Consider the following 18,905-nt stretch of genomic DNA (forward strand, 5'->3'; position numbering starts at 1 on the left):
CCATTCAGTTCGGCTAATGGATGAGAAATCCTATCAAAGTGGCGAAATCAAATTCTGTGCGTTACAGTTTCCTTTTTCCGCGCCACGTTTTGTGCGCAAATCGGTAATTATTTAGAGTGTGATGGCTTTCACGGGAATTAGATTAAAACAAAGCGAATCGCACAGTACTTTTGTAGTACCTATACTAAGAAACTTTGGGTAACTTGCATTAATATGAACAATTAAACATGAAAATCAAAGCAAGTTACGTCTGAGGTTGAAAAATCAAGGACTGTTATCTATTCTTCCACACATATATTTTGTTTTACTCAATAAGCCGCCATCAAATCTTTCCTTTTCTGACAAACCAATAAAACAAAATCATCCAAATGCTTTTTGTTTTTTTCCTTTGTTAGCTAAAATGGGCCAAGTTTATCATGGTTTGAACAACTGGCAAATGGCGGAAGCGCATCAAGCCTGTCAAGCCGGAAATGAGCGATAAATATATCTTCATTCGCTTCTTATTTTGAACGCAAGTCGGCAGCGATTTCCCCAGCGTACAATTGGCACATTTTTTGTATTTCGTTGACGTCTGCCAATAAAAGTAACAAAATAAAATATGGCACTGCCAGGAGTGTGTGTGTGTGTGTTTCTGTGGCCTGGGGATCGGAAGTGCTACCTTGAAAACGATACGCTGGGGAATCATTAGGCGAACCGTCATGGGCTGCCATAAATATTGCCAATATAACGAAAGCACATCGATAATAAGGTTAGGAAGCCATGCTCGTGTACCCAGGAATCAACTGAATCTCCGAAGAAGGGACTAGCCAGGGCGGAGGGCAGAAAAAGCCTCTTCATAAATGTGCCCAATTCGGTTTTCAACAATAAAATGCTAATGATTGATTCACATTGCCCCATGGAGTGCCGTTAGTTGGAGCCAAGGCCCCACACAACCAAGGATTCTATGGTTTTGTCTAATTTGCGCATACCCGAACATTAAATTGGGGTTTTCGGGCTTTTGCATTTGTAATTTTGCATGACGAAAAAGTCAGCGTTGTAAGTTGTCTGCAACTCGAATGAAAGATACCTTAAAAAAAAGTTTTAAAACATATACCCTTATATAATTAAACTAGCTGATCTAATAATAGTTTAAAAAAAACATTGAATAATTTCCTAAATTTAGTTAACAGCGTCACAAAATGAATAGAGCCACTTATGTTCATGCCTCATGGCTTAGTTCGAGGGTCATCCATTAACCCATGACAACCCCTTGACGGATCACGAGGTACGAGCCAAAAAATCCCTGGGCTGGCCATTTACAATTGGTCCGCAGTGCGGAACCTAAGCTAATGATGACTGGCATGCACAAATGTACAAATCTTAATTATGCAAATCACGGTCGCGCATAAATTATGCAAATTATAATGAAATTCCTCATTGCCTCTGCCGGACCTGGGATCCGGGAACCCGGATACGGACCAGCGACAAATGCCCATCTATATGTATATGGATTGATAAAAATGTGGCCATAAAATGAAAAAACCGAAAATTTAAATTTCGACTGGCCCGGGGTTGAAAAGTCGAAATGATTGTGTTGGCCGTAGCTGAAGCGCCGTAAATTGCAATGTAAATGCTGCATATATAAACTGAATTAGTCTCAGAACAATTACAACAAGGGAGAGTGCACTGCGATTGCAAATATACCCGATTCCGATCCCGAGCCCGAAACCCAAGGAAAAAAAAACTCTCACAATCACGCAGCAAATGGTGCATTGCCTAGAGGGGCTGTCCAGATTCCGGATTTCATTGAAAATAATGGCATACGGTGACTGCTGCCCCGAACATCTGACACAATAATTTTCCCTACGAAACGAGGGAAGCGCAAACAAAGGCCAAATGGAAAAGTTGCCAGCGCAAATTATTAAATTTATCATGCGTGAAGTCATTAGGTCTGTCGCCCGAGCTCGTAGTTTGACTTATTCTAAGGACTAAACGACTGCAGGCAGCTCCACACGCACACACACTCCGCCACTAATACATAAATGTCCTGCGAGGCCTGAAGTGTGGCAAGTCATTAGTGGGCATTGCAGTTGACAGGACGATAGAGATGCTGGCTCTGGATAATAAAAATTTGCTTTAAAGAACCTAGTTTATAGCTTTAAAATTAGCTTCTTCAAAAAATTATTTCAAATTTTTAATTAACGAACTTTATAAGCCAATATAGCAATGTTTGCTTAAAGTGAATGTTCGGTTAGAGATTTTATCTATTAAATTTTATAAGAACAAAAGTTCTCTAAGTTTGATTTTAGGCATTTATCAGAGCAGCACTAACAAAGAATCTTAATCTGATGACTTTTTTAAAAAATGTTTGATTTTTATGATAATATAATCTGGTTCTCATTTTAAGAGCGGATTTCCAAATATTTCAAAAAATATTTCAATTGAAAAACACTGTTATTATATATACTTGTAATTGAAAAATGTGTTTTTTTATATTTAAAAATCATAAAAATATACCCAACAAAAGATTGCTTAAAACTAATAAGTACAACCAAATAAATAAATATTTGGCCTAGATCTGCCTAGCACTTCCGATCATTTTCCATACCTTTTTCTAGCGTATGCGCCTTTGCCAACGAAAATATTTGGCATGTGCCATTTATGGCATTGTTCCAGCTTTGAACAATGCGATACCATAATTTCCAGGCAACTCGCAAACGCACAAACTCGCTCACGTAGAGAATGCCATGCAGATGCGGCATCCTCTGAGCTATGCTGTATATGGGCATATAGGCGAAATACTAGGATGCACGGGCTATGGCCGTATTCCTGGTCCTTGTTCTTCGTTCAACCCCCTAGGACAGGAATCCAGGACTGGCCAGGCGGCCCAGGATCAGCAGGCAGTGAGCATGTGATTAGATTCAGTTTCAATGGAAATTGAAATCACAGACAAAGGAGCGGACCCGGCGGACTCAGGGTGCGAGGGGTGGTGATGGGCCATCAGGGTTGAAAAGGAGCGAAGCGATAAAAATCCTGAACAACAAGAAAAATGAATTTTCGGACAGGCAGGGCAAAGGCATTAAAAACTTCATACACTTGGAAGAAATGTGACTGCACTAAATAATATACAACAATTTAATACAAATTTGGGAGATAACAAAAGTTTTTGGTTTTTGTTACAAGCAAGTGTGGTTATAATTAATTGTTACTAAATCAAATTAAAAATGTGGAACTTAAATTAATATACAAAATAATTATATACCTAACATTTATATTTATTAAATTAATTAATTGATTATTAATTAATATGATTTTATACCACTTTTAAATGCAAATATGAAATTGTTAACTTTCCAATATCAGATTAAATTTATGTTACCCATTATTATTGTTTTTTGTATTATATATCTTGTGCTGTATGTTATATTTATATCAAAAAGGTCTCAAGCCTTAGCAATCATTTATTTTTCTTAGTGCTGAAACTGTGACTCATTCACCTTTGTGAGTATTGGTAATAGTCGTGCTGTATGTATTGGTGTGGATGCTGCATTATGCGAAGCCCAACCACTAAACGTCAACCACCGGCGTCGACACCCGACCCACATTTTATATAGTGGCTCATAATATTCCTTCTGCAGAAAGAGATTAACACCAAACGGCGACGGTGGCGTCGGTGGCAAAAAGTTTATAATCATTCGCGCTGACAGAGCGAAAGAGACGGGAAATAGACACGGAGGGAGGGAGAGAGAGCGAGCGGAGAAAAATCGGAAAATCGTTATGCGACTACTATAACCCACCACAAAATCGCGGTCGTCTCTGTTGTTGTCGGGCACCTCACACTCGCGCATCGATTCCGATTGCGATTCAGGATCTGAATCCTCTGACACAGCAGCCGCATTTAAAATTTTTGCCTGGTTTGTGGTGCGTGCGATTTTTAAAAATGTTTAAATCCGCAATTTCTTTCACCGTGCTCTGTGCTCTTCGTCCCCTTCGTACACCGGCAAACTTGTGATTTGTGGTTAATTTAAATTAATAATCCTTTAAGTGTGTCATGAATTAACTGCAAGTTAAATAAAGTGCTGCGTCGATTTTGCATATTTGATAATCCATTTCGTCGGGTTAATAATTGCCAAATTTATTATTTATATATATTTACGTAAAATTTTAAAGTTTATTGCTTTCTAAAGTGCTGGGTCTTAAATAAATTTAAACCCGCTAAAATTGTATTTGTCATGAAACCATCCCTTAAAATTGATCTATTACACAGCGCCACCTATGAAAAGCTTTGATAAACTTACATTCATCTTGTTAATCTGACTCTGCGTAATATGTTGGCTTTGGATTGAAGAAAGGCTTAACCATTATTTGGCTTTAGTTGAATTTCAGCAATACCCGACAGGCTTTTAAAATGTGTTAAACCATTTCGCGTTAAAACACAAAACAGGTGCTCCACCTATGAAAAGCTTTGATAACCTATTAAATACATCAAATTCCGCCAGATGGCGCTACTGAACAGCTGAGCATATTCACCCCTATTTATTAGTTTTCTTATGCAACCCTGCATCAAAATAACATTGAGTCGCAAGGACTACCCTAAAAGATTACACATCCCTTCAACCTTTTTTTCACAGCTGGAAAAGCCCTATAAAATACAATAAAATGGATCCCTCGAATCTTGCTTTTGGGTTTCCCGGACTCCCCAACCACGGACACATGCCAATACCTCCCACCGCCAATATGCTTGGAGGCCAGCATCCAGCACCCACCGCTAGTCCACCACAAAGCGTCCCCGGCCGTAGGACGCCACTTGGATCGGTTGGTCTGGGTGGTTTCTATGCCCAGGGAATGGGCATGTCCCAGCAGCCACCGACGGATGAGAACAAACCAGGGCCCAGTGCTCCGGAGAAGCCACTGAGTCCCACGGCCGCCGCCATCGCAGCCATTGCCATCAGTGGTGGCACCACCACGGTGGCCGTGTCCAGTGGTGGCGCCAGCGGAAGTGGCTCCAGCAGTGGCAAGCAAAAGAACCGCCAAGGAAAGACGGTGAGGCTGAACATAAATGCCCGGGAACGACGTAGGATGCACGATTTGAATGATGCCCTTGATGAGCTGAGAAGTGTGATTCCCTATGCACACTCACCTTCTGTGCGAAAGCTGTCTAAAATAGCCACCTTGTTGCTGGCTAAGAACTACATTCTGATGCAGCAAAATGCACTCGAGGAGTTGAGAAGGTAACGTAATACATTACTATGCTGAATTATAATTATTAATATATATGTTTCTACTCTTAGACTACTGGCCTATATACAAAGTACCACAGGAGCAGCCCCACTGGATTTGGGTGCCTTTCCGGCGGCAGCCAAGTTGCAGGCTCTTCTTCAAGGACCTCACAACGAACCACCGACTAGCAGCAGTTAAATAAAAGTGCGAGCCACCATAAACTATGGTTCAACTGATAAGCAATCCATTTATGAGCAATACTTTTAAGTCAATTGGAAAGAAAATGCCAAATACTTGTGTACTAGTCAGACGAAAGGAGGTTGATAAGCAGCCTCTTAACAGAGCAGCCAAGTGAAAATCTGTTCAGTGATATTTATTTTTGTCATAAGCATTTCTTATTTATGCATTTACCTAATGTCAACCAATATGTGTAAGATGAATATTACCGAATAAAGTATTATTGAAGTAGAAAGTATGTCGTTGAAAAAGGATTTGTTCATTTAGGTTTGCCCATCAGCATTGATAGAAGCCAGTCATTTTTTAGAATCAGGGTGCAAACAGAATATGCTTTTCAAACACTCAAACACGCCCAACCCAACCAGCCAATTATAATCATCAGATAACAAACATCAAAGAGCACACTCACAATTAAAATAATATAATCTTAGATCCGTTTCAAGTCTTGGCAAAAATATATAACATATAAATATACATAGTTGGCTGTATGGTTTTTGATGATTAAGCAAAAGCCGTTTAGCGGAATTCGAAATTAGCTGATTAAAAAAATATATATAGACATATACGACATGGAGGACGGCGGCGAAGGCGATCAGTGCAAAATCGGCTGGCATTATATTATTCCGGTATGCCCAGGGACAAAACCTTGTTTTTGCCAGTGCGAAAAATATGCTGCTTGGTGGGCAGTTGACCGATCAAGAAATCCTTCATCATTTCAATGGCATCTCCTGAGTGTCCTGTGCCATGGAAGGCGATGGTGGCATCTCGTCCTGCGTGATCCATAATGACGTCGTCGCCGCCGGGATGATCCCTCAGAAAGTGCGTCACATCGTAGACTCTATCGTAGATTACCACCCAGCAATCGTCGAAGCTGTCGTGCTGGGCTACCTCCTCCAAAGCGATCTCCGGCAGATCTTCCAGCTTTAAACGTTCCTTTTTGCTCGGCACAACGACCACCTGGTTACTGGACTTTCCATGTCCCAAGGGCACAATCCGCAGCGATTGCAAGAGGTTCGTCAACGCGGATGACATGTTGTAAGTATGCAATTACTTTCACTTTTTACTAATATCTGATACAACGATTTGTAATGCCGCCCGATCACTTCAGACAGCCGGGAGTCGATTCAAGTTGAGTTCTGCTTGGTCGGCTTCAGTTCCAGTTTTACTTGGGGTCTTGAGTGTCTTTCGTGTGCAGCCACCGGTACTGGAGTGTCATTCATGCCTTGGATTGTAATCGTTTTATAAATGACAACACGTGAGTCGATCGATGGAGCCGACAGCACGGTGATAAGACTTCGGGTCCAGAGAAGCGAAGCTCCTATAGATCGGTTTCAATATAATATATAAGCCGAACTGGTTTGCATCTACATTCATGGGAGGGCTAGGCATTGCACTGAGATTGCGAGATTGTGCAATAATGTTTTGTGGTCACTTGCACTCATATGAGTCAATTTCCGAATATGCTCATAAAGACGAGCATAAATTATATATTTCTCTGCCAATCGGGTTGCTCAACGAGCTAATTACTTGCTACCTTATAAATTTAATGGGCCAGCAATTATTAAAAGGGAGACATTTAAACGCGCCTATCAGCATTACATTTGATTTATTGGCACAAGACAAACGTGCATCGGGCGAATCAATTACGTCTACGCGAACCGTTTGATCGCCAGTCATTAAGGCAATCAAAATACATTTTGGGTTAATAGCCTGGAGTTATTTGTATTTAATACTCAAATGCGTTTTAAAGTTCGCCAAAAATCACGAATTGTGTCAAGACTCTGACGTTTGTTATAAATTCTTGAAGCAGTATAATGGGAACAGAGATAATGACTTCAATATTATCGCTCACTACAACTTTGAACTTGAAATTGGAATGGATTTGAAAATGATGCCACGCTTTTGAACTATTTGAACCATGGGAAAGATTTAATTTTACATGTAGTGAGTACGTTTAATCAATAAATATTACAAAACTATAGGTCTGATGAAATTATTCAGACTATTTAATTTCCCATTTATTGAATTCCAGACAGAACGCAGTTCACCAATTCTGTACATTGTATTGTATAAATAGAAAATATTGCAAAGCTAATAAAATAGTTGAAATTACGCAGTATAAAACATAAATATTATTCAAGTAAAAAAACAAGAAAACATTTATAAATAATAACTTTTAAGACGTCACGATTCAATTGTTATTGATCATTTATTATTTTCAATTGAGTTCAAGTTTGATGTGTGGTTTTTACAAGATTTGGTAATCTAATATGCTAGCAACTCAGTGTTAAGATCAGCATCATCACGTTAAGTAATGACTTATAACCGCAAATATATTCAAAGTCGCAACTGAACGAGCTCTTTAACTGAGCTAAGCCATTTGACTTTGACTTTGAGGTTTACATGGACTAGATGTATCCATATTAAATATCATTTGAGGGTTAGAAATAGCCTGAGAATAGCATTGCTAATAAAAGGCAGAATATAATTCAGCTATAAGAGGTTCTCATTCTAAGTGTGCGTGATTGCGTTAATTTTTGGAACAAACGCGAATCTTTCTTCGACAAGAATATTTAAATAATTGCCTAGTGTTATCAAATTAGTCTAGAAATATGTATGGGAAAAGATTATAATTTATAAAAGATAATATTTAAATAATTGCCTAGTGTTATCAAATTAGTCTAGAAATATGTATGGGAAAAGATTATAATTTAGTTCTGACGATTATTTGCAAAAATGTTAAGATAAGGCTGAATGAGTACTGGGTTCTTTCAAAACCATTGTCAAGGCCACGGACAGAATTAAATGTGATTATTCATTGGTCTTTTCTTATACTTTTATTTAAAGTTCATTAGCTATATCACTTCTAAAATTAGCTTTAATCAAACTTCAACGAAGTTCGAATATTATTAGTAATATTTTCTTTTTTACCACAATCAAATTTTGGCAAAACAGGGAAAAGAAACAATACAAATATTTTAATAGATAACGACAAGAATTGCAATTCATTATAAATAAATATAATAAATATTCAAAAAGTATTATATAAAAATAGCAAAAACAGACTTTACGTAAACACAATGATTCTGAAAATAATATTATACGAGTCATACAAATTTATATATTTTTGTTCAAATATAGAAATAGGTGGCAAAGCCCAATTTAACTGAAATGAAAGAAAGCTTGTTGAAAACATAAGCTTTTGGAAAAGGTTAACCGATTCGGATTTCGCGGGCTTTTTATAAAATTGGCCAGCTGTTGCTCTTTGGGAAGCTTTTGTGTAAAAAAGGCTTTTCCTTCCGGTAGTTGCATTACTTTTTGGCTAAAACGGGTGGCCAATAGTTAATTATTACTTCCTTATGTTTGTGTATAAGGTATGCATATAAATTTTATTTCGAAAGACACTTTTTTTAAATTACGGATTTTACCGGACATTTCCGTTACGGACTCGAAGTTTCCCGTTTGCATTTGTGTGGTGTTTCCATCAGCCCATCTGTGTGTTTTGGGTGCGAAAGTGTGAGTGTGATGGAACATGACATCGGGTAACTGCGTGTAATTTTTGGTGAACAACAACACAGTCGAGATTCAGCAACGCTCTGGCCAAGTTGTTGAGGCGCGTGAAACACGAAAAAAAAGGAAATTCAACCGTTTCCAGTTATCTCTTTACTTGGCTAAATTTATTTGAAGTAATTGACCAATGTGCGCAGGGGATTATTGAGTTAAAAATTAATAAAAGCACGCTAATAAGGAAATTGCTTCGCAAACTCGTTAACAACACGCACAATATGCATGCCTCTGTGTAGAGCAAATTGCGCATACGCCACGTTGGACCGTTAAAAGGATTTCGTAAACATATTGTTGCGGTAAATTGCATGCAGCAATTTCAATACTAAAATTGTTTGCACAGCTTTTGTTCGGCTTTGTGTCACCGATTTGCAAATATTCAAGCGGTAAGTGCTGACACAGCTGTTTGATCCATGTGAACTCAATTTACATACAAATTCGCTGTTATAATCTGCGAAAATAGTTAAGTCACGTTTTGAAAACAAGCCATTCAATATTTAATGGTTTTTATTTGCTTTGAAGTCGACTGAAATCTTCATTGAACAACGGTTTCGTCGTGCGAATATAATACGAACTTGTTGAACCAGTAAATTGATTTTCTAGACCAAAAAGAAAGTCTAAGCTGCCAAACTTTTATTGTTAAAGTTTAGCCAATGTATTTTCCTTTGTAAATCGCCTAGTGAAAAGTTCGGTTCTGAAGAAATACTCTGAGTGAAATTGTTGAATAACGAAACATAAATTGAGGGGAGTTTGCGATCTTTTGGAATTCTCACAGGAGTTGCAATACAAAACTATAGTCATTTTCTAAAAGTTTATATACTCAATAAGTTCGCTTAGGATTGTAAAATGTAAAATTTAAAAAAAATTTTAAGTACTTCGCAATTAATGTCCGTCCCGTTTTAAATTTTAGCAGCACCTTCAATACGATAAGCTCATAAGAGCATTGTGTAATAAGTAATATGATAACAGAAAATACTTCACATCCTTTGATCCCAATCAGATTTGAAGGAAATTGTTTGCTTTGGAAAATGAGCTTACCTCTCGAGCATTCACCGCGGCAGAAATGATTGCTGATTGAAACGATTGCATTGCGTATACGGCACGTGGAACACGTTGTGCATTCGGCGTGATAAAACCTTTCAAAGCAATGGTATTTTAATGTAATTAGTTCACAGCGTTTGTAAAACGTACTCCAAACATGTGCGGGATCCTTTTCTTGATTCGCCCTATTCCGTTTGAAATGACTGTGTGAATTTCGTTTGGAATTTCTCAGCCGCGGGCTGTTTAACCTGGTGGAGAAGCCAGGATACGTTGGCCACGGTGGCAGCCACTCAAGCACAACAACCATGTCCTTGAAACACCCGTGCGTGGCCGTGACCCTCGACCTCCATTCCGTAGCCGAATCGAGCGACCTTCGTCATATATATTCTCTACCTGGGATATTGCGTGTCAGTCAGTCAACAGGCTGCACTAAAGAAGTGCATTTATTATAGACATCTCTGGGTGCCGTAAACCCATGAATATTTATCCCGTGTCCGAAGATTAATGCATTTTTAATGCAAAAACGTCGCCAGAAGCCACAGGAAAAATTGACGAGGCCATAAAGAAGCTCACAGCCAGCCATGTTTGTTAACTTGTTGAGTTATTGGCAGCTCTTTAGCCTGTGACCCACCACCATTGGCTCCTTTATGTAGCCACATTGGCAGCCGTGCGGGTTTCCCTTTGTTCCAAACACAAGTATTAATATCACACTTATTATTTCCGTAGCCCACGCCACGATGTGTTTCTTCTTTTATTTTTCTTTTTTGCCATCCCAAGAGCGCATGTAAACATTTTCCGTTGTTTACTACTTGGGCATTTTCAGCGTTTTAATGAGCGTTTTATTGTTTATTTTTATGCTACCGCCCTTAGACTGGAGGCGCATAACTTTGGGTCACTTTATTAAATTGCTGTTTATCTTGGCTTTCGCCAGTTTCTCTCTTATATTTTTTATTGTCAATATTTTCTGTGTCCCGCCGGTCGGATCCCATGGTTTAATGGCCTGTGGCGAATTGACATATGGTTGTTGATTTTAATGGGATCTTTTATTCCACTTTTATCGTATATAGAGGGCTTTGGCGTGTTTTCAAATGAGATGAAAGGATTGGCAGGATTCTGCTGCTGAATGACTTACACATGCTATCTATCGATGATGATCTTTGACTTTTAAAATGTCATGTAGTAGTAGAGAAACCTTTTTTGCTTATATACTTATTGAATGTGCAATCAACAACATATTTCTAGGAAACGCTAACATTTTCATTTTTCGTGCTGAGACTCTCGGCTTAAATATCACTTTTAAATATATATTATAAGAACTCGGTTAGTTTTAGAAATCGAGGCAGACTACTAATCATTATTTTCTCTAATCGAAACTTTGCAAAAGGTTTTAGTATCAAGTTATTTTCTCTTCTCAAGAAGTTTATTAATCATTTTATGCCATCGTCCGGGTTCCTTGGCAATTCTCAGCTCCTTATAGTACATCCCTTTTATCCCCGCCATAAGCTATAAATATTCATTGATGGCTAATTAGCAGGGACGACGATGGGGTCAGCCTCCAATTGCCCTGTTGATCCCATCGACATTGAGGACCACAACTGGCGATGACATTGGTGGCAGATAATCAACTCGAATAACAAAAACAGACACGTTAAGGGGGCAAAACGAAGATGATAATGATGTTGCCGATGTGGACAAACTAGCGACTCGAATGTGTCATTATGGCGCGTATTACAAATTGCTGATGCCTGATTATTGACGGGCAGGACCTCCGGATCCTGGAGGACATTGTGGCCCTCGTGCCGTGTATATTAGTTTAGCTTGTTTATGCAATCCGAAGGTTTTTCATCTGTTGCTCCAGGGACCGTGTATAAACTGCACTGGATGTTTTGAAACCAAATGAAACTTCCACGCAAGTGAGGAAGGACACGAGCTAATGGATTCCAGGTCTGCCGGAGCCTTCATAAGCTTGCTTATGCAACTGGGCAGAGTTTATGAAACACAAACAGACAAAATCAATAAGAGAAAGTGAACTAAAATATACAGATAACTTTCATTTATGTTAACACGCATTATTATGCATACAATAGACTAGCTAATGACGGCTAATATTTTTCTTTTTTTTTAAGAAAAATATTTAAATTGAACTTTGTATAAATTAGTTGCAGTTCCTTTATGGCCTGCTGCCATATTTTTTCTGAGTGCAATTGTTTGCAATTGCCATTGTTTTATCCTGGTCTCCTTTGTCTAGTGCAATCCAGGACAGCAGCAACACGCGCATTCTCGTGGATTCGATGTCGTAATCTAATTACTTTTGCCAGGGACAGGTGTGCAACCAGTACCAGGCCAACGTTTCCGCAATGCTCTACGACAGGATAAGCCAAACAATCGCTACGGAAGGCCGGAAGGATAAAAGGATAGGGGCAAAGTACTTCCGGAAGTCAAAGCAAAATGATAGTTTAATGGAACTTGTTTAGCTTATAAAATGAGATGGTTTGTGCGAGTTAAGCTACTTCCGCTCAATCAAAACATTTTGCCACGTGAACTGGCGTATCATTTTTTAGTGCGAAGTAAAAAGACTCGTTCTTTTCTTTACTTTAAAGAGTTTGTTCAAAAAAAAATAACTTTAAGAGGGACTCATCCCTCGAAAACTTCCTGGCAACAGAATAATGGGGTGTTTGCCTCGCTGACTACTGCAATTGTCCACATTCTTTGCAAAAGCAGCAGGGCGTGGATTTGGACGGGCAGCTGGGACCATTCCTCGAGCTTTGAGTCACAAAACACTTCATTAGACTAATGAGCATAATACTATATGCCATAATTGCGCAATTCAAAGGCTCTGCGACCGTTGAAAGGCATCTTAATCTATTAATTTTTTTTTTTTTTTAGCGCGAATGATGAAATTGCCAACCAGAGCTGGGTGAAATCACGGGAATGAGCTGGCCCACACACCCACCGTTTTCCCAGGCATTCAATGAACCATTCGGCTGGTTTTATCGATTAGATAAACTTAATTTTAGTCGCTCGGTCGACACATTAGGGGACTTGGAGGGACGCGTTTCTGCCCTTGACTTTGCTGCGACGCGAACAAAATCGCAGGGGGAAGTAGTGCGGTCTTATCTAGGGGTTCCAGCGAAAAGTGAAAATGTGCATGATAATGCCGCAAAATGATTTACAAAGCCAACCGAATACCAAACCAGACAGTCGGGCCAAAAGGGGGCCTAAGCGCGGTTTTTGTATTAAAATTTATGACATTTTTATTATTTTATGGGAGCAATAAATCCCTATGCCCACAGGCCCACACACGTGTGAATGATGCATGTGGGCAAATACCAGGCCCAGCAAACCGGGGGCAGATTCTTTAAAATACCCTTTCTGGGCACTTAGCTAACATAAGCTATTTTATGGGATTTGCGAAATATTTCGCCTATTCAACACACAGCTTTTGAGTTTTAATATTTCTAAATGAGTTGAAGGACTGACGGTGAGACTTAAGTATTCTTTGACAATTGTTTCATTTCTTAACCTTTTTTGGAATTTGTTATGGAATATCACAAAACCCGTTTTAAGTAAGGGTAGGACATTTTGAGCGAGCTGCGAGTGGCAGGATATGACCTGACATTCACATCCTGACACTCGCGCAGAAGGACACCTCGACTGACTGAATATTCTGACTGATGATGTGTGGGGTGTGGCAGTGCGATCTGCTCAATTTGACATTGATTGGGTTATGTGTGATTTACAAAAGCGAGGAGTCGCCTATGCTGAAAAACGGCAGGTGATATCAGCTGGCTGGCATTTTGCCATATTTCTCGGCGGATTTAGGGGCTATTGACTGGGAAATTGATTTTACTGGAAATGTCTGCTCAAAGCGCTTAAATGCTACTCCATGAATTTTAGCTAATTTACTGCACTGTCTACTGCCATTCCAGCTTATCTTCGCAACTGTCAAAGTTTAAATTAAAACTAATTTCATAAATTTTCCAAACAGCCACATTAAGGCCGAAACACACTTGTTTGTACATAAGGGCACATAAATCATTTTCCCCAGATTTTCCAAGAAACTAAAAGATAGGAGGAGGGAAACAGGGAATTGAACCCGCATACGCACCTCATGCAATTGCCATAAAAGAAACCGTAGACCCAAAACAAAAGTTTGACGTAAATAAATAATGAGCGAAAAGTAAATTTGCAGAAATTGGCCAGAAAAAGCGTAAAGGTTGGGGAAAAGAAAAGGGTCAGAGGTAGGGAATGAAACGCAGGACTCATCCAAAGGTGGCTTTCAAATATAAATACACTAATTAATTAACAAGTCGGCTATACATTTTTGCTTTTTCAACAGACAACACTTCATCTAGTTGGCAGTTCTCTGCGCCCTTTACATTATTTGTACACAGAAAGTTGTTTTAAATACAAAATACAAATTATCTTTTAAAACTGGAATACTATTTCACAATTTAAAATACTTATTTTATATCAGAATTAGCCTAAAATTCCTTTCCTAAAATTCCTTTAAATATTTCTGGTTTTTCTTTTTAATTCCATTATGATGATCTCTGCATCTCTACTTTAATGAATTAAAGGAGGAACAGTTTTCTTCCTTTTTACGTCCAATAAACCTTTAGAAAAAGCGCAACTATAAAACTTTTTAGTGCTGAAGGAGGTTTAGCGACGTACATTCTACGTTGGTTTTTTTATTTTAAGTGTGTGTGTAATTTGGCGGATTTTGTAGGACTTCTTGGGATGAGGGTCACCTGGCAGTTTGCTCGGCTAATTGCGAACTAACCGAGGCCGAGCCGCCTTTATGGCAATTTTGTGTGGTTGCGGTCGGAGAAAGACAAAGCACGGCACCTCAATTAGCCTCCTGGTGGATCCTTGAAGCTGGTGGGAAGCTGTGGGCACGTGCCGGTGGTCAGGATTCTGCGGTGCCGATGCCCCACAAGCAGCACCACCTTAAGCCGGTCAATTAATAACCCACAAAGCCAGGGAGCGGAGAAGATGAATGTCGAACGTGGGGCCCCAAGCTTTGATTTATTTATGAGACACACATCCCGAGGTCCTGACTTGCTAATGAATGTTTTATGGCTAGATTGGGTATCATTAGGCAGGTGGAGAGATGACGACGCGGGGTCAGGCCGAGTAATTGACCCACATTACCATCTCATGTAAGCAGTGACTACATTCATTCACATTACTTCTTCATTCCAGATTCACTCTCAGCCGGAGAAATGGACATTGTCATACGTGAGGAGGACATTTCTTTGGCACAAATTGGCGTCTATGCCTCTGTGTCCTTCCTCGTTGTTTCGGCTGTTGGGGCAGCCCTGTATACCACCTGCTCAAAACGCTATCGCCTGAACTGGTTCGAACAAAATCTCCTGGAGTCCGCCAACGAAAAGGATGAGGATCAGCAGAGGTTGGTGTCCAATGAAATTGATAAGGGAGCTTGCTTAGATGTTTATTGTAAAGGATATATATTTTTAAATTAGGAAAAACTTGAATAATACAAATGTTGAAAATAGAAAAGGCTAAAGCAATTCTTACTCTCAGGGCAAATGTATTTTGGCTCAACCTAAATTTAAGAGTGTAGGTATAGCTCTTTCTTTTATTTTATTTTTCTCTTCACCCAAAGGAATACTTTAATTTGGAAAAAAATCGTACGGCAAACCAACTTAAAAGCTGTTCCAGCTTCAGTTCGAGTTGTAGGCGCACCCTTGGTGGAACTAACCTTTAAAAAAATTTTTTCGTTTCGCCCAAACAGGGAGGCTTTGGTTGCCGGTGCCGTGGGCTACAATGTAGACAACGTGAACGAGGTACCGCGTGGGAAATACAGCAGCGGAAATGCCGGTAACCTCAGCCCCACCTCTCTGAAAAGCGAGGACAATGACCCGGCCTTTTGGGTGCCGGCTTCAGTCACCTCCACGGCAGCCATCCAGCAACAAGTGTCCAATACCACCGAGGAGTCGGCACCGCCCACACCAACATCACCCACCGGGAGCCTGAAGTCAAACACCTTGTCCTACTGTTCCACCACCTCCGTGCCAATCGCGAGATCTGATAAGCATGTGGTTCTGGCCATGCATCCGAGCCGTCCCAGAGTTTCCTCCATGAACGCCAAGCTGGATCACACCAAAATCGACATGACCTTGTATAGGAGTGTGAGTGAAGAGGGCTTTCTCATTTTAAAATCATGTGTTTTATGTTTCTATTATTTGTTAGCATTCCCAGCCGAAGACCCTCAATCCAGTTTCACTCAACGAAGTTCGGGGTAATTTGCATGTGAGCCTCGGCTACGATCCAGTTGGTGGATTGCTAAATGTTCGACTCCTGGAGGCCCAGAATCTGCAACCGAGACAATTTAGTGGAACTGCCGACCCATATGCTAAAGTTCGCTTGCTGCCGGATAAGAAGAACTTTTGGCAGACGCGTATACACAAGAGGACCCTGAATCCAGGTGAATACTTTTAAATATTTGCATTGGGATTTTACGTTAATATCCAAGCCCTTTCGCAGTTTTCGACGAGCAGTTTGTTTTTGAGGTAACAGCCGGAGTAATTGACAAGCGTACTGTGGAAATTTTACTGTACGACTTTGACGCTTATTCCCGGCACGTTTGCATCGGAGGAAGTAAGCTACATTTGGCCAACTTGGATCTCAGTGAGCAGTTGAAACTTTGGACTCCTCTAAGTTCTGCCTCGGCCCAAGATATGAAAGTGGATTTGGGCGATATAATGGTGTCCCTGGCCTATTTGCCATCAGCGGAACGTTTGATGGTCGTTCTCATCAAGGCACGAAACCTGCGGATTGTCGACGATGCCCGGAACTCCTCGGACCCTTATGTAAAGGTAACCCTCCTCGGTCCCGGTGGCAAAAAGATAAAGAAACGCAAGACGGGCGTTCAAAGGGGCACCCTGAACCCAGTCTACAATGAGGCACTTGCTTTCGATGTGGCCAAGGAGACTTTAAAAAACTGTGTACTCGAATTCACCGTGGTCCACGATGGCCTATTGGGTAAGCAGAGAAATATTTTTACAATGATTACGTTATAGAAAGATGGTATTATTTATCATATTGTATTATAATACATTTTTTTCTTTAAAAGGTTTTTGAAATCAGTTTTCAGTTTCTTAAATTCAAACTAATTTCAAACTGCCTTAAAATTTTACCTCTTTTGTATTCCTTGATATTTTTAAACAAAAATGCATAAATATACTAACATTTTTTTGTAGGATCAAGTGAAATATTAGGACGAACTCTCATTGGAAACTCTCCCGAAGTACGCACCGAGGAGAAAATATTTTTTGAAGAAGTTTTTCGCTCCAAAAATGCTACGGCTCAATGGGTTCCACTGCAAGAACCGGCAAACAATTTGGCCACAGTAGCCAAAAGTTCAAAGAACTAGAGTTCCGTATTTTTGTAAAGGTATTTTTCCAGTATTTCCACAGATGCCATCCTAGTTTCCAACGATGTGTGTGTACTGGTTTCCTGGCGATAAAAAATACCGAAATATCCGTTTGCCGTGTTCTCAAAAGGAACATCGATGGTGGCTGTCTTGGATGCGTGTAGAAATGTGAATGAAGTGAATTTCCAAACCTTCTTTGGATTAGCACTAACATGTTAATAACATTAAAAGATTCTGTAATGCGAAAGAATCACTTCTAAAAAAAATATTTATATATATTATTCTGTATATAAATACATAATATCTATATATATTACGCTTAAACGATCGGAAAATAACATATTTAAAACTTCCTCTTTTCTCCGAGCGAGCTTTTGCAATTAACTCTTTAAACTTGAAAATATAATTTTTTACACGGCATTTGAATTCGTACATCAAAAATAAGACGAATGAATCAAATACCGACGGTGGAAATTGGGAAACCGTTTTTAAATTTATGAAAGCATTATGAAAATTGTAATGGTCTTTTCTTTATATTCGCGTAAGCTACTCCTATTATTGTGAATATTCCGACACAAGTATATCATATAAATAATGTATAACAAGAAATTGGCGACTTATTAATCAAAAAAATTTATGAAATAAGGGAACTTGCAGGGATACGTAATAAGAAGGATATAGAGTCGAAACAGAGTGTCACAATTAATCAATAATAGTGTCAAACGAGGTCAAATATAACTCAATGAATGTGCTTTGTACGGTATCAATTAAAAGGAAAATATATATTTAATAAACATTTTATGTGTCGGAAATGTCAAGATGTACCTAAAATATAAATTATTACCGTGAGCAAATTACTGAAACAATATAGAACGCAAGTAATGAATTTTAAAATATTTTTTTTTTTATTTTAAGTTACGAAATGGTTTCAGGGCACAGAGGGCACAAAAGTAATAGAATTATAGTTTTATTTCTCGCATTATACAAATTTGTTGAGATTATATATGCACAGAAGGTATAAATATTTGTAGTCAAACAAAAGGATTCTTATATGCATTAAAATTAATGTAGTGATTACAGTAACAGTCTATATAGTAGATTTAGCTTAAACGCACTATGTATTTCATAATCGCAAAATACCTATACTTATCCATGTGAAATAAAGTTCTTAGATCTTAGAAAATAAATTTATTTTTCTTTGCTATTGAACCTCAGATTTGTGCTACATTCAGTGCACGTTGAGGTTAATTATCAAACTTTCCCCTGACCAACCGTAAATTAATTTCAGGCATCAACTTCAAACGCTAGAGGTTTCCATTTCTGTGGAACGAAACCAAAGAAATCCCTTACCCCATTTTCCCTTTTTCGTGGACATTGAGCCTTAAATTTTTTGGTGGGCGAAGCGAACTTGTTGGCCAAGTTGGCGTGCAAAAAAGAAAAGTTTCCGGCAAACCCGTTAACTAAT

General features: G+C 39.1%; 3 protein-coding genes across 6 annotated transcripts; 2 read left to right on the top strand and 1 right to left on the bottom strand.

Moving 5' to 3' along the window:
- Positions 1-3,644: 3,644 nt before the first annotated feature.
- On the top strand, positions 3,645-5,671 carry LOC6614504 (class E basic helix-loop-helix protein 22). Its single transcript, XM_002038899.2, has 3 exons — positions 3,645-3,900; positions 4,611-5,210; positions 5,271-5,671. The coding sequence occupies exons 2-3, from the start codon at positions 4,639-4,641 to the stop codon at positions 5,395-5,397; spliced, it is 699 nt and encodes a 232-aa protein (XP_002038935.1). The 5' UTR covers positions 3,645-3,900; positions 4,611-4,638; the 3' UTR covers positions 5,398-5,671.
- Positions 5,672-5,841: 170 nt separating this feature from the next.
- LOC6614505 (cytochrome b5) lies at positions 5,842-6,650 on the bottom strand. Its single transcript, XM_002038900.2, has one exon. It carries the CDS (start codon positions 6,466-6,468, stop codon positions 6,055-6,057), a length of 414 nt encoding a protein of 137 aa, XP_002038936.1. The 5' UTR covers positions 6,469-6,650; the 3' UTR covers positions 5,842-6,054.
- Positions 6,651-9,008: 2,358 nt separating this feature from the next.
- LOC6614506 (synaptotagmin-5) lies at positions 9,009-18,456 on the top strand. 4 transcript variants are annotated; one of them, XM_032722332.1, is made up of 6 exons: positions 9,009-9,386; positions 15,247-15,454; positions 15,800-16,196; positions 16,258-16,492; positions 16,552-17,049; positions 17,268-17,440. In XM_032722332.1, the coding sequence occupies exons 2-6, from the start codon at positions 15,267-15,269 to the stop codon at positions 17,438-17,440; spliced, it is 1,491 nt and encodes a 496-aa protein (XP_032578223.1). In that variant the 5' UTR covers positions 9,009-9,386; positions 15,247-15,266. The 4 variants fall into 4 exon arrangements, with proteins under 4 accessions (XP_032578223.1, XP_032578236.1, XP_032578230.1 ...); XM_032722345.1 differs by having other exon boundaries at positions 9,026-9,122; XM_032722339.1 differs by lacking the exon at positions 9,009-9,386 and adding an exon at positions 9,448-9,462.
- Positions 18,457-18,905: the final 449 nt, after the last annotated feature.

Source organism: Drosophila sechellia, chromosome 2L (genome assembly GCF_004382195.2).
Source record: "Drosophila sechellia strain sech25 chromosome 2L, ASM438219v1, whole genome shotgun sequence".
Classification (NCBI taxonomy): domain Eukaryota; kingdom Metazoa; phylum Arthropoda; class Insecta; order Diptera; family Drosophilidae; genus Drosophila; species Drosophila sechellia.

Excerpts from the sequence above, each read along its gene's own strand:
- LOC6614504 (XM_002038899.2), top strand. The coding sequence starts at position 4,639 with ATGGATCCCTCGAATCTTGCTTTTGGGTTTCCCGGACTCCCCAACCAC. Across the intron at positions 5,211-5,270 it reads GCACTCGAGGAGTTGAGAAG|ACTACTGGCCTATATACAAA; the intron begins GTAACGTAATAC and ends TTCTACTCTTAG.
- LOC6614505 (XM_002038900.2), bottom strand. The coding sequence starts at position 6,468 with ATGTCATCCGCGTTGACGAACCTCTTGCAATCGCTGCGGATTGTGCCC.
- LOC6614506 (XM_032722332.1), top strand. The coding sequence starts at position 15,267 with ATGGACATTGTCATACGTGAGGAGGACATTTCTTTGGCACAAATTGGC. Across the intron at positions 15,455-15,799 it reads AAGGATGAGGATCAGCAGAG|GGAGGCTTTGGTTGCCGGTG; the intron begins GTTGGTGTCCAA and ends TCGCCCAAACAG. Across the intron at positions 17,050-17,267 it reads GGTCCACGATGGCCTATTGG|GATCAAGTGAAATATTAGGA; the intron begins GTAAGCAGAGAA and ends ATTTTTTTGTAG.